The sequence below is a fragment of the Natrix helvetica genome (genome assembly GCF_964273705.1).
Source record: "Natrix helvetica genome assembly, chromosome: Z".
Taxonomy (NCBI): domain Eukaryota; kingdom Metazoa; phylum Chordata; class Lepidosauria; order Squamata; family Natricidae; genus Natrix; species Natrix helvetica.
Genome location: NC_138554.1, coordinates 128,401,224 through 128,416,550, shown reverse-complemented (window position 1 = coordinate 128,416,550; position 15,327 = coordinate 128,401,224). Strand labels below are relative to the sequence as shown.

Sequence of the window (15,327 nt, the reverse complement as noted above, 5' to 3'; positions counted from 1 at the left end):
TAACATTACAATATTAATCTGTCTGGTATCTCATTAAGTGGGGAAGGGAATCAGAAGAAAACTCTATACATCTTAATATTAAATGTTGATGTTGCCCCATAATTTCTCAAGTGGTCTATGCATAGATGACCAATAAGGGTTGGTTATGTGGGAAAATATTTTACTTTTATAATGGGTCTGAATGATGTGGGCACACTTTAGCTTGCAATAAGGTGGAGCAAAGAGAATCCATAGCCAAAATTCTGCTTAATCAAGCTAATTAATCCAAGTGTAACTTTCCCACGTTCAAACAGCACTCACACACCTCTGTCTTAGGCTGAGTGCAGTTCAGAGCAGGATTGAATTCCCAACCTCCTTAGACACGGTGTGTTTGATGTTCCATTGGTACTTCAGGCATTTGCTTGGTCAGTTTTCCTATCCAAGCCAGCTGCACGAATACTTCACTTTGTGAAGATACTGGATTGACACAGCAGAGATTATGTCATCCTAATTGTTCATGCTAAGAGCAATTGTGACTAAAATATAAGGACGGCTCATACATCAAGAGCCTTTTTTCTTGTCAATCAAGTCTACTCTTTGATCCTACCTCTTTCATTCCTTGTGCTAAAAGTTTTTGCATTTTTAGGTCAACTAAAACTTCATTGACAATGTGCGAGCATTTGATGTTTCATCATCACACGCTAATTACAAAGTTAAGACTATTTATTTTCATTAGAAAAGGCAGAAACCTTTCTAAGAAGAAACCACAGCTTACATGAGAAAATTGCATTACAGGTAGTCCTCAACTTATAACAGTTCATTTAGTGACTATTCGAAGTTACAATGGCACTGAAAAAATGGCACTGAGTTATGACCGTTTTTCACACTTGCAGCATTCCCATGAAAGTGTGATCAAAATTCAGATGCTTGGCAACTGGTTTATATTTATATTTATGACTGTTGTTGTGTCCTGGGATCATGTGATTACCTTTTTGACCTCACAAGTAAAGTCAATGGAGAAGTCAAATTCACTTCATATCTGCAGGGATTCACTTAACAATTGTAACAAGAAAAGTCCTAATAGAAATTTGTGGATAAATTTGATTATAAGCCAAGGACCACCTGTATCACATTCACATCTTCTGTAGTTACATAGAAGGCAGTGCAACAGTTTGGGCTGTCAGGCTATTTAACACAAAGAAATTACGCAAGGAATACACTTGAGATATTTTTCAGCACAGGGAACTCCAATCTTCTTGGAAGGGTATGGGCTTATTTGTCAAAATATTGTGGGCACAAAATGGCTATCTTGGTTAGTCAGTAGACCCAAGAGGACAGAGATAAAGCTAAAATAACAGATAGGTAAAGATTCCCCTTGCACGTATGTGCTAGTCATTCTCGACTCAAGGGGGCGGTGCTCATCTCCGTTTCAAAGCCGAAGAGCCAGTGCTGTCCGAAGACGTCTCCGTGATCATGTGGCTGGCATGACTAAATGCCGAAGGCGAAAAAACGCTGTTACCTTGCCACCAAAGGTGGTTCCTATTTTCCTACTTGCATTTCTACATGCTTTCGAACTGCTAGTTTGGCCGAAGCTGGGACAAGTAATGGAAGGTCACCCCATTACGCAGGGATTTGAACCACTCAACTGCTAACCTTTCTGATCGACAAGCTTAGCGTCTTAGCCATTGAGCCACCATGTCCCCTAAAATAAAAGATAATCATGGCTAAATGCAAAATCATTTTGTTCAATTCAAAATTCTATGCTCCCTATGAGGTAAAGAACTTGATCATGAAAATAAATACAAAGGAAAATTAAAACCACTTATTTCTAAAAAGAAATAGTGATGCTTAGTAAAATACACACACACACATTCACATGCATAGAAAGACAGCCTATTCCTATAATCAGAACACAAGACCATGCAAAACAAAACCAACCAACCAGCTAACATCTATCATTAAATCAAAGGCAAACCCACCATTCTCTAAGTTGCTTTCTCCCATCTCCCATTTCTATTTCTGAGAATGGTGACCTCAATATATTTTCCAAATAAAACATAGACATAGAGGTTGATGTGCCTGGCTGAATCATTAAATTATTATTAATCCTTGCTTGCAATTATTTGAAGTTGCAACAGTGCTGAAGGTGCGGTACTTATGACTGGCCTTGAAATTATAGCCATTGCACCACTCCTGCAATCAATCTAGGCATTCGGTCCCCAACCTTTCCGGTTTTATGGACCAGTGGGGGCAGGGGAGAGGAGTTGGTTATGTGTGAATACTTGTTCGAGTTTTGTGCATGCGGAAGCAGAGCTGGGAGCATGTGTGCATTCACCCACATGCACTCGCCTGCTGCTTCCATGGTCTAATTCTGAATAGGCTGCAGCCCGGGGGTTGGGGACCCCTGATCTGGGCATTTGGCAACCGGCTTGTACTTCTGGTTATAGTGCCCCATGGTCATGTGATCATTTATGATCTTCTCTATTAGCTTTCCACAAGCAAAGTCAATAGGGAAAGCCAGAAAGGTTGCATGTCCCTTGGTAAGTCTCCCCCGTCTATCAGAAGTAACTATGCCCGGCCTCAAAATAAAAATCAATAATTGGAAACTTGGTGAGTATCAAGAAATTTGTCCACAGCTGCCATGAATGAGGCCTTAGATGATAGGCCTTTATTCAAATACTTTAAGTCACCTATCTAATTATTATAAAGCACAGCTCATTATGTTAGGAGATTTCAACAGTGCTAACTTAAGCCAAGAGCTACCAAAATATTTTCAGCGTGTCAACTATCTAGAGGTAGAGTACTTTAGACCATTGCTACACATTAAAGGATGCTTATTGGTCTTTACTACGAGCAGCAGTGGGACACTCTTATCATTGCATGATTCACCTTGTACCTGCTTACAGATAGGAACTTAAAACCATAAAACCAACAATTAAATCAATAAGGACTTGGACTGAGGAGACAAAACTAAAGCTACAGGCTTGCTTTGACTGTACGGATTGGAATTTCAGACTTGGATGAACTCAGAGAAACTGTAGCATCATGTTTTTGTGAAGGCCTGTGCCTGACCAGAATTTTGTTGCTTGTATCTTTACAATTTATATTGTTTTATTTAGTTCCCTAGTATGATTTATGTTGATTGCTTATTTAATATCCTATGACTATCACTATTATGAGTTATGAATATATTTTTATGATGACTATGATTTTACTTATAGCGTTTATGTATACTGAGAGCTTATACACTGAAGACAAATTCCTTGTGTGTCCAATCACACTTGGCCAAAAGACCTATTCTATTCTATTCTATTCTATTCTATTCTATTCAGATTTCTGCATCTTTCTACCTAGAATAATGAGCAGGATTTCAAATAGGCTCCATTCTTGGAGCATTGCTGAAAACTGCATCTGGAAGAGAAGTATAAAGTCCACTTATATAGAAGTCATATTTCTTAACAAGCCAGTTTCATCACTGATATTTGAAAGGAACAATGATCAAACTAGATTTAATACTGTTTGTTCTGATGGCACGGCATGTATTAAGTAGTCTAATGGAAATATGCCTCTATGATGACACTTAAATTGGTACAACATTCATGAGCAGGCTCATTTCTGAACAGTCAGCAGGGATCAATCAAAATATGTTTAATATGTAGTCAATATGCACAATTTGGTTAGTAAGATTTCTTCCCACTTAAGATTTCCAGCTTCACAGAATAATTCCTGACAGTTTTTAAAAAACTTTATCCTATACGTATTGTTCATTTTGATACATATATTTTGTTCTCTCATTTGGTTTTTCGAATATCTCCCATTGCAACAAGTAAGCATTTGCACACACACACAAAAAACCCCACCTGCATTTAAGTGACTGCATGAAATATACTGTACCGACTCATACTGTTATTCTTGTATGAGAAAGAGACCAATCAAAATCAGTGGGGCTAGTCACATCTAAATGTAATTGATTTCAGTAGAACTACTCTTGCCTAAATCTGCACTTAAGCAAAGCACTGGTGTCTTTATTTTCCCACAACAAAAGGATCTTAAAAGCTTGCAGTTTTGATTGTCAGAACATAGCCATTTCCCTCGCTTAAAGTCAGAAGAATCTTGAGTATCAAATTTACCTTGGGGGGAAAGACCATACAAAGAAACATCATTTATAATTTGATTACACTGGGTTGTGAACAAATTTTAGCATAGGTATCATATTCCTTCAAGGGCCTATTTGGAGGGGGGATGGCTGATTAGAAAATTGAATCCATATAGCATGAGGTCTTAAAAATAAATGTGGCAAGTAGCTTGGAAATGTGGCAAACACAGTAATTTTAAGATTAACCATAGATTTTCAAAAGCTGTACTGTATATAAAAAAGGCAAAGGCTTTCCCTGTGCAGTTGTGTCTCGACCATCTCAGATTCTTAGCTGAGGGAGTCAGTGTTTTCTGGAGACGCTTCTGTTATCAAGTAGCTAGCAAGGCTGTATGTGGCCAATAAGCAAGGAACACTATTACCTCCCCACCAAAGATGCTACCTATTTATCTTGTCACATTTTACATGCGTTCGCACTGCTAGTTTGGCAGGAGTGGCATGTAACCAGAGCTCATTCCATTGTGCAAGTCTTGGGTCTCAAACCTGGGCTGTCGGCTTTCCAACCGACAGGCTCAGTGGCTTTAACCACTGAGTGATCACACACCTTTCATACTCTGCATATAACACTTTAGTGTCATGCCCTAATAGATGGGATACTTTAGTTTTAAGGCCACAATTAACTCAAATAGCAATTGCTGTGAACCAATTGCTGAAAGGATGGCACACTCAAAATACATATTACTTCAGTTCATGGCCAAAGTAGTTTTAAAGCAAGCAAGCAAGCAAGCAAACTATATAGAGCAGTGATGGCGATCCTTTTTTGGCTCGCGTGCCACAAGTGGGGGGAGCGCAGGGGGGTCAAGTGCGGGCGTGCCGCACCCATAATGCAATGCGCGACCCCCCAGGGCGCATGCGCGCAAAACGCGCGACCCCCCCATTTTACATGTTTTTTTGCCCTCCCAAGGCTCCAGGGGCTTTATAGGGGCCTGGGGAGGGCGAAAAGAGCCTCCCCTGACCCCCCTGGAGGCCCTCCGGAGGCTTCAGGGACTGTCCAGAGGCTTCCCTGAAGCCTTCGGAGCGCTTAAAACCACCCTCCGAGCAAACCGAAAATGACTTCTGGGTTTCTCGGAGGGTCGTTTTAAGCGCTCTGAAGGCATCAGGGAAGCCTCGGACGGTCCCTGAAGCCTTCGGAACGCTTAAAACGATTCTCCAAGCAACCCGGAAGTCATTTCCGGTTTGCTCAGAGGGTGGTTTTAAGCGTTCCGAAGGCTTCAGGGACCGTCCCTGAAGCCTCCGGGGAGCGGGGGAGGCTCTTTTCGCCCTCCCCAGGCTCCTATAAAGCCTCTGGAGCCTGGGGAAGGCGAAAAATAGCTTTTAAAAAGGTGAACCCAGCTGGCCAGCGCAGCGCCTCGCGTGCCCTGACAAATGGCTCCGCGTGCCACTTGTGGCACGCGTGCCATAGGTTCGCCATCATGGATATAGAGAGTGAGCCAGGAACAAGCTAAATAGGCGTATGTTGGGGGAAAATGTTAACATGAGACAAAAATGACCAAGGAGCAAACTGCACATTGGGGCAGCCTCAGAGCACCAGGATGGTCCCAAGAAGGGAACAAAGGAACTTCTAGTATTGGTCTTTGTAGCAACAAACCTAGATATAAGTGAATGCAAAGACGAAGGTTTTTTTTAAAAAAAAAGGCTAAATTTTTTTTTAAAAAAGAGAGAAACTCAACAGTGCTAAATCTTTTTATTTTTCATAACCTACATTTTTAGACATTGTACATTTTATGACATAAAAGGAAACTTAAATTATCAAATAGTTTACATGTAAGCTTGATTCCAGTCTTAAACAGAAGAACTAAAAATCCACCTTCAGGAAAAATATGGCCTCCCTATGACATCTTTGCTTTAATGACTTGGCAGCTATCACTTTGCAGTAACCTTTGATTGTCCGCTGCTAGCAGTCTGATTTGGGCCCGTAACCCCTAAAAACTACAGCATGTTGAAAGGGATATAGAAACAAGTGGAAACCTTGGTAAATCAGTGGACGTGACAATGCCACTGGCACCCAAGGAATGATACCTCTCTGAAAACAAGTTCTAATTCTGGAAGAGAGGCAGGAAAAAAAATAGGAACCAAAATTAAGAGCTTGACAATTTATTGGTTTTTTTCTGACTATGCAAATTTGGAGCAAGGGTAGTAATGGTAGATAGGACATCCTAAGGCAAAAATACTGTACATGTTAAATATGCAGAAACAAAAAAATCATATTTGAATGCATCCTTTGAATAAACAGACTCAGAAGAACCTATATAATTCTATTACAAGGAGCACCAAGTAGTCTTACCCCTTCCTGTCCACCCTTTCTAATGCGTTCTCTCTGTTTTAACCTGCAACTCAATAATTTAAGAAGACTTAAAAAAAGAAAGGCAGATTTGAATAGCTAAACATAAATAGCCTGTGTTGTTAAATATCCTGAACTGTTTGAATATGAGAATGTTAAAAATTACTGGAGAAGTTATTTGGCATGACACTTTCTTTTAAAGAAAAAGCCATCACAGTAACAGTTTCAAACTTTTGTCACAGACTGTTATTTGAATGAGAATTACAGTGTATTAGCCTAGTATAAAGAGCAGCAGCAAATGCATTAAAAACAATACAGCCTATCTACTGACCTGCAAAAGTTATTGTATCAGCTAGCTCCGATGATTAGCTCTATACTTGTGGCCACTTCTCTCTTTGTTTGCAGCTGTTTTACACATGCTCTCAGCAGGCAAACGAAGACAACTCATAGCTGGCCGAAATTATACCTCTGGTCTCACTGCCCCTTTCACTGCTCATGGGGGGGGGGGGAAAGGATCAATGTCAAACCAATGTTAAGTAAGGTGATTCTGACTCCTTCCCTGTGTGTCTTCTCAGGAAATAACAAACAAGACTCAACTTGCCATTTTAAAGTCTGCAGTGCAAGGAGCAAGGTGGTTTGTTTGTTTTTCTTTTGATAAGGATAATTATAAATAGCAGCAACTTATGTTAGGAGATCAACTGCCCTAGGGTTTTTATTTGTTTGCTTTTTAAATAGCTATGTGGAAATTTAAATCAAGTTTTACTAATGTGTTGGCCTATGAGTAGTTTAGTGTACTTGGGGTGGGAGCTTCTGGCAGCAATGCTGTTTCTTTCTAATTCATCAGAATAATACTAATTTCAGCTCCTAGGAATTGAAATTTATACTGCACACCTGTGTTCCATATGAATGAAATGCAAAACTTCCAGAAAATATTTACAATGTCAGGACTTTTAAAGACAGACTTCCTTCCATTCCCCTTAGCAGTGAAAAGGCAGACTTAGCTCAACATATCAGAGTAAAGAAAAAGAAACAAGGGAAAAACAAATTAAAGTAATATTCAAACCACAACACTTAGTTATCTACATCCAGTTCAACAGCAACATTTATAATATATCAATAATTTTTATCAGTTTTTTTTAATGGTACCTTTTTATATGTTCTGATTATTTACACCTGTACAAGCAAAAGCACACACTTCCAAGTGCACATTTTAATACAGTATTGACTATTTCCATTTACAGATTTTTTTCAACATTTTGAAAAAGATCAACTGCTTAAGATCTTTTAAGGTATATTACAAAAACTGCCACTATAACCTGTACTAGAGTATGTTTACCCAGTCAGACCAGTGACAATACATAGATACTGTAACTGAGTAATTCTGTATATGCCACCCCGTGCTAACCCTTAATGGGGTCAGACTTCAATAATTCTAAGCTGTCTTATACAAAAGTTAAGGCAAAGTCATTTTCAAGTTTAAATAAAATTCAAGTCTTTAAAGATTGGATGGAAATAATTCTTTTTTTTAAAAAAATCAGCTGTTTAAATAAATCTTTTGGTGTGTATGCGTGCTTGTGTGTGTGTGTGTGTAGGTGGGATAAACTACTTAACAGGAACACCTTTTGATCTGAACCATCTGCTGCTTAAAACACTCAAAGGAAAAAAACTTTAGCTATTTAAAACAAAAAATAATTTATCACCAACGTTATTAGAAATGTATCAATTTAAGTGCAGCCTTGTCCTTCAGGAAGCGTGTTGCTTCTAAAGTAAGTGTGATAAATCTCACCCCAGGCAGGATACAGGGCAATTTCTTTCTTCCACATACATGCACACACCTACTAGAACACCATCAATTCATGGACTAAAAAAAAAAAAAGAAATTAAATCCATATGCCAATGTTGGTAGTTATAGAAGGTGTCAGCACTCAGGCTGATTAAGATATGAACTCTTTCAAAGAGCATTTGGAACACAGTTTTGAAAACTTACACAGAGCACGGGGTTCAACCAGAAAAGGGTTCAAAATTAGCTTCCTCAGTTAAGAGAAGGGGAAAAAAATGAAATCTCCATCACAAGAGTGCTATTGTGCTATCTTGTGAAAAAAAACTGCCATTAGCTTGCATCTGCCATACACAAGGGCACATTTATTTAATTCCTAATGTGCTTTTTTCTTTTCTTTTCCTGAAATTCATGAGACCGTTTTAGCTTGGACTGAGAAACTGGTTACTGGCTTGCAGTCTATCAGTACAAATAATTTAGAGAACTCTCGGTTAATCCTTATGAAGTTCTCCTTTGGCCAAGAACAAAAATATTACTAGTTTTATTTTTTAAAACTTAAAAAAAAAACCTGCTGATTTGCTAAATTTGCAACTGGATTTTTAAAAAAAGTTATACTTGTCTTACTGATTTATAAAACATCTGTTCTGCTTTATACCTTATGTATTAGCTGCTATTATTAGTCTTCAGGATTTCTTCAGTATCGTCTTAAGTTCAGCACCAATCTAACATAAAGTTTAATTAAACCCTGAAGGAATTGCTCAAGGGGAATTTGATAAGGATGTAAGAAAAGAGAAGGAAAAAAACTATATTACAAAGAAATAAGAAATAAACAATAACAACAAACAACAAAACAAAAAAACCTAGCAAGCATTTCATATACTTCATAACCCCTGCAAGCTTTTAACCAGAAACTCCTTTGTACTCTGAATGTCAACATAGGGTAACTTCATAGTGAAAACTTCTTGAAATTCATCCTAAATGCTACTTTCACTGAGGAGATTTGGGAGGAGTGCTCTGTTCTTTAGTCAGACATTTTCCAACAGCTGGAGGAAGAGGAGACCTGCGTCCTGAGGGTCTCCGCTGGTCTTTAGACTTCAATTCTCTGCTTCTTTCTAGTGTTTCTGTGGGTTTCCTTTCCTCTTTCCCACAACCAACAGCATTTGGCTTCTGTTCTTTTGCGGCCTGCAACGCAGCTGAATCCTTAATAATCCTCTGGCAGATTTCTGCATAACTAGGTTTCCGCCGTTCCTGCTTTATTAAAACAAAAAACAAACAAACAAAAAAGACACACGCACACACACACACAAATAAAACTGAATAAAACCAAGTGATCTCCTCACCACCAGAAGTATTAATTCTGCACAAAAGAAGACGGAAGTATTGCTTAAGCTTGTGATTCTTCAACATGAAGAGTTACTCCTTCAGAACTATTTTGTTGTTCTGAAGAATTGAAGCAGAAATAGAGTAAGACATTCAATTGCTCACTGGAATCTTGAATCCCTGATGGGCATCAGAGTGATAAAAATCATACTGCAGTTTCAGCCTCTCTGGAAATTATTTGGGAAAATAATGTAAGGCATACAGGTAGTCTTTGACTTAGGACTACATCTGGGACTGAAATCCCCTCATTAAGTAGTGACTGGGATCACTTAGTGATGGCACTCCTGGCGCTCATTAACAGAATTTCACCAGTCATTAAGAGCCGTGGTAGCACAGTGGTTAGGCTGCTGTATTGCAGGCTAACTCATTGCTCACTGCTAGGAGTTTGATCCTGACTGGCTCAAGGTTTACTAGCATTCCATCCTTCTGAGGCCAGTAAAATTGGGATTGTTGGGGACAATATGCTGACTCCGTCAACACAGAATGATGTAAAGCGCTATGAAGCTTGTATATAAATCTAAGTGCTATTGCTTTTAGCTAAGGACCTGACCTAATCCAAACCATCCTGGGTTAGGTCCTTCCCAGCCCTGAGCCTTGGTAAGGTAACTGATTGCCTCCAACTCCTCCCCATCTACTTATCTCTCCCTGTTCTTGCTTTTAGTCATCCTGCACCTTACTAACCGTGTGACTCTGGGGCTGCTTGCCATGCTTCAGTTCAGGAGCTTAGAAGCTTTCTTGGCAAACTGCACTGTGAGACTGCAACCAACCCCAAAAGCCTCCGTTCGGCCCAGCAGTGTGCAACAAAATGGCTTCTTAGTATGCTGTGGTTTTAGGCCACAGCACAATGCGAAGCCCAGCCCCAGCAGCAGGGTTCAAAACCCCCAGTCTTGGCCCCCTGCACTCCGAGGCCACTACCACCTGGCACTCTGCCATCCCAGCTAATCTTCTTGTTCCCACTGCTGATGAGGTATGTCCAGCCTAGCTCTTTTTAAGGCAAGCGTTGGCCATGTGAAGCCATCTTCTCCAAGTCTTGTGAGGAAACCACTATGCACAACGAGGAGAGGAAGCTTTGTGCAGCCAATAGTTGCCTCGCAGAGGGCCAGGCTAGGTAGGCAGTGGGAGAAAGAAGTCGGCAAAGTTCAACCAGAGCAGCAGGGAAGGTGCAGTGCTGGGTGCCAGAAAGTCACAGACAGAGGGAGATAGGTGGGTGGAGGTAACTGAAGTGCCCCTGCAGTTTTAAGTGGGCTACCAAGTCCCTGAATTCTGACGATGTGACCATAGAGGTATTGAAACGGCCATAACTTTGGGGATTGGTCACTGTAACTTCAAACGAATGGTTGCAAGTCAACTATGTCATAGTTCCGAGCAAAAGATCTGGCAAAAGTGACGGCCATTCTAAGGTGAGGACCTGTAAGCAGCTGCAAAGCTACCTGGGCTTCGCAAACTTCTACCGGCAGTTCATCCCCTCGTACGCAAAGGTAACCCTGCCCATCACAGACCTACTGAAAACAGGGAAGGCGGCAACCAAGCCCTGGCCCAACCAACCTTCCGGTGGACGATGGCGTGCCTTGGACTTCTTGGGTGCCTTTCTGAGTGGCCTCTTTGACTTTTTGTGGCCAGATGGGCCGATTGTTTTGAAGTTGACAGAGTACCTATACGAGCAAACTATCAGGAAGAAGACTGAAGCAGCCATGAACAGGCATGAACGGCAGCATTATGTCACGATTGGTAAATAAACCTCGACTGGCTTAATTCAAACAAGAGTAAACCATAATCCAGGGCTTTTAAATTAAAATGGCTGGACTTGTGTAACAAACAATGGTTCATTATGGTTTAATTCTTGATTCTCTCAGCATGCAAGATAGATATTAACATATCTGTTTTTGACACGTTGGATTTACTGCCCAGGCGCCACATTCTTACTACTTTGCTGCTGGAGTTTAATTGTAACTTTTTGATTCAACATTTGTAATTGAGAGACTTGTATGCCTGCCATCTGTAAGACGACTAGAATTCTGAGGTTGGAGAGAATTTTGAAAACATGATGGCTTCTTTGAAAAGCATCAGAGGAACTAGATTTGCATAGTATACTAAGTGAAAACAAAACGTATCACATGTTGATTAGCACGGTGTGTTTTTGTGACAACAAATCTCTCCTATAATATGAATATAAATATAAAAGGCAAAGGATTCTCATCAATGTCTTATAAAAATCAAAATGCACTTACTGCTAGAAGATCCCCATTGACTTGTACTGATTTAGAAGCAGTAGTAACAATGCAACAAAGTCTTTGAGCGCTTTGGGGTTCTTTCTGCTTGTCCATAGCTTTGCGATCACTGTAAAATAATAGACAGAAATAGGTGAGCACCATGAAAATACCTCACTTCTATCTTCTGCGTAGTGACATCCATAGCAGCAAATCACTGCTGTCTATTTTTATTGTAAAAAACCTGTTTATATTGCAGACACACAGATAATTTTTTTCAACACTGACAATCAAGCCATACGTCAGTATGTGCTTTTGCACAATTCGGACAAAAATTCTATGCTGCTGCTGCTATTACATAAGCAGTGTTGTTTATGAAATGGTATTGACAGAATAATATGCAGCCTTTTGATGACGGAAAAATGTTGATTCAAAACAATGTGTTCAAAGCCTGGTATTATGAGGTCCTTACTCAGGAACTTTGGATGGGGAAGGAGATGTTTCGGATGTCCCTGGCAGAGCAGAAGAAACTGGCAAAGAAAGCTCACGAGGAATTCCAGCTGGTACTGTGTTTGTACCTACACTGATGCCCTGAGATAAATAAAATTCAAGTCATATAAAGTACATTACCATTCAACAGCAGAATATATTTATAACCAAACCATTGTCCTCAGAGGCAGAAAAAGGATAGTACAGGAAGTCGTTGACTTAAAATGATTCATTTAGTGATCATTTGAAGTTATAATGCCACTGAAAAAATGATTTATGATTTAAGTTTTTCATACTTATGACCACTGCAGCATCCCATGATCAAAATTTGGGTGCTTAGCAACCGCCATATATTTATGACAGTTGCAGCATTTCAACATTGTGTGATCGCCATTTGTAAATCTTCCTTGGCGGCTTCCAACAAGTAAAATCAATGGGGGAAGCCAAATTTATTCAATGAATGATTCTCTTAACAACTGCAGTGATTCGGTTAACAATTGGGCAAAACTCCCTTAACAACTGCCTTGCTTAGCAACAGAAATTTGGGGTTAAATTGTGTTTGTAAGTCGAGGACAGCCCTGCCCAACTACTGTTGTGGATTACTAAAATCTCAAAGAAAGATTAAGCCATGTTTACCTCAGAAACTAAGCATAGTACAACAGCTGTAGATAGCTTTTTAAAATAATGTCAATCTGCATCAATGTCAATGCTGAATATGATATATTGCTTTAATCTTGTCCAAATACAGACCTATTTCAGAAACTGTTCACCACAAGAAATAAACGATGGAGTTAATATTTGATGCCATACAGTCCGGTATCTGAGGGGTTTAACAATGCACATAGCAGTAAACATTTCCACCTAGTGTTTGAAGTGTGACCCTTTTCCAGGCTGAAGATTATGTACCCCATTATATACCATTCTGAGAAAAATCTAACTTTAGGGGCCGGATTTAAAGATACTTAAACAACCATGCCAAGCAGGCCTCTAGCCAAATGAAATTGGCAAGGCTACTATCAAGTACAACACCACTACAGAAAACAGCCTGCTGGAGAAAGCAATACTTTGTAAGATGGGTGTTGTTACTGAGCCTCTCCCTTTTCTCAAAACAATCACAAAGACCAATGAAGAATTATGATCCTCAGCGTGAACAAATGTGTGTCCCCAAATGCACCCTTGCCCAACATCGGTGGATTTTTACTTTTTCTTTTGATGACACATTCACATTTGACAACCGGTTTTCAAATAAATCTTCAGTCTTTAGATTGCCAGCAGCTCCAGGCAAGGGAGGGAAACTGGACAACCCCAGCTCAAAACTTGGAGATGGCGGTTTTGTAGGGGGTGGAGACTGCATTTGTCCTCTCTGCAAGAGAAGTGTAGAATAAGAAAGCAAAACAACTGCAACCTTCAAGGAAAAGGGCACAAACTTGTAGGAAACAATCAAAATTTGCATACCTCACACTCAAGCAGTCATAAAGTATGAACATTGGTTGGCTTTCTATTTATTAAATACATTTCTTTCCTGTCAATAGGCTATGTCGGAGTAGGTGATAAAGATAGTTAGAATGAAATGCAATGCATTCTAAGCACTGTCCACAAGTAGTGGATTAATATTGTCATCCATCCATCCATTTATTTCAGACTGTCTAACACAAATGATTCTTAACAAAAAATAACAACAGAGGAATTAACATGTTATAAAAGAAGAACCATCACCCTGAGGAAACCGTGAAGAAAACAGTCTTCCATATCACCACAATCTAAACATGTCTACCAAATAACATAACTGAATCCTAAGAGAACAGCAATATTTTAAAGATTGTCTCAAAGGCAGGAATGGTGGGAGGGGAGTGATTCTCCAAGGGATGGTGCCCCAAAGGAAAGGTAATACAACAAAAAGTCATTTTACCATTATCTTTAATTCACGAAACCCATGTGAATGGGGGAAAAAATCAGCTCTTACTTTCAGGAGTTGGTGCAGATTTTCTGGGCATAACTTGACAATTTTATGCATGAAAAACAATAACCCAGAGATAAAGAAAGATTCAATACTATCCACTATGGAGGAATGTTTGGTGAAATTGACATATCTTGCAGACATTTATTGGTAGATAGAGAAAACTCTTAGGGACTCTTTGTGTAAAAATGAAAAAAAAAGAACATTAAAACATTTTAAAGTGATTAAAAGAACAGCCACCGCAGCATACAGCTTCCTTTAATTATGATTTTAGTCGGCTTTCTACAGAAAGCTGAAAACAATAACCACCGTAACATTTTAAATGGGAGAATTAAGTGTTTCTTCTTACTAATGTGGCCAAAATATGAAACAAGTAATGTGAACATATCTCTGTTTTGTGGGGAAAATGGAAAGGGAGATTCAAATTTTAAAACAAGATCCACTTAGAAGCATAAGGGGGGAAAAGATGGAAATTATAGATAAGGAAAAAAGTAAGAACACGATCAGTTAAAACATCAAGGAATTTGTAGGAAACTATTGTGACCAAAATGAGAATCAGTTATTTTGTCATGGGAGAATTTTCTACTATGTTTGATAGAACAGATTAGTTAGAAAAGGAATTGAAACAGATTTGGAGCCAGAAGCAGGATGCTTTGTAAAAAATTTTCAACAACTTGAAAATCTAACACAAAGATGAGTCACCAACATCATCAACTTTGCCATTTACCTCATGACGATTTGGGGTAATTTAGAACAGATATTTAGGATAGATATTTTTACCGCTTAAATCACCATTTAACATCATGTCAAATCACTCTTCACTAAGGCTGCAGTGCTGTATTAGTCAAGAATCTTCTAGTCTCAAGTGAATAACCAGACAATGCATACTCACCACAAACTTGTCGTCTCTCTTTTTTCGATAGCCATAAGTGTTTTTTCTGGAAGGACAGACATCATCATTATTAGAATTTATTCATTCTTAAAGGATCATTTTAAATTATACTATGACACTGAGAAAACCCCTGGAGTATAGCTGTCAGAGCATTCAATTGGGCTGAAGAAGCGGCTCAAGATTCTTTTTCTCAGGTATGTAAACTGTTATCG

The 15,327-nt window shown here is 39.3% G+C and overlaps 1 protein-coding gene across 2 annotated transcripts in view; it reads right to left on the bottom strand.

The window, feature by feature from the left end:
• Positions 1-5,799: 5,799 nt before the first annotated feature.
• LARP4B (La ribonucleoprotein 4B) overlaps positions 5,800-15,327 on the bottom strand; it is a 52,551-nt gene continuing 43,023 nt past the window's right edge. Inside the window, exons 14-19 of one of the 2 annotated variants that reach the window (XM_081970153.1) lie at positions 15,116-15,161; positions 14,230-14,262; positions 13,468-13,629; positions 12,250-12,368; positions 11,799-11,907; positions 5,800-9,441 (exon numbers count right to left, since the gene is read on the bottom strand). In XM_081970153.1, the coding sequence (XP_081826279.1) occupies positions 9,178-9,441; positions 11,799-11,907; positions 12,250-12,368; positions 13,468-13,629; positions 14,230-14,262; positions 15,116-15,161 (733 nt within the window). In that variant the 3' untranslated portion in view covers positions 5,800-9,177. Of the gene's footprint in view, positions 9,442-11,798; positions 11,908-12,249; positions 12,369-13,467; positions 13,630-14,175; positions 14,263-15,115; positions 15,162-15,327 lie in introns of both variants that reach the window. The other variant, XM_081970154.1, reaches the window with a different exon arrangement.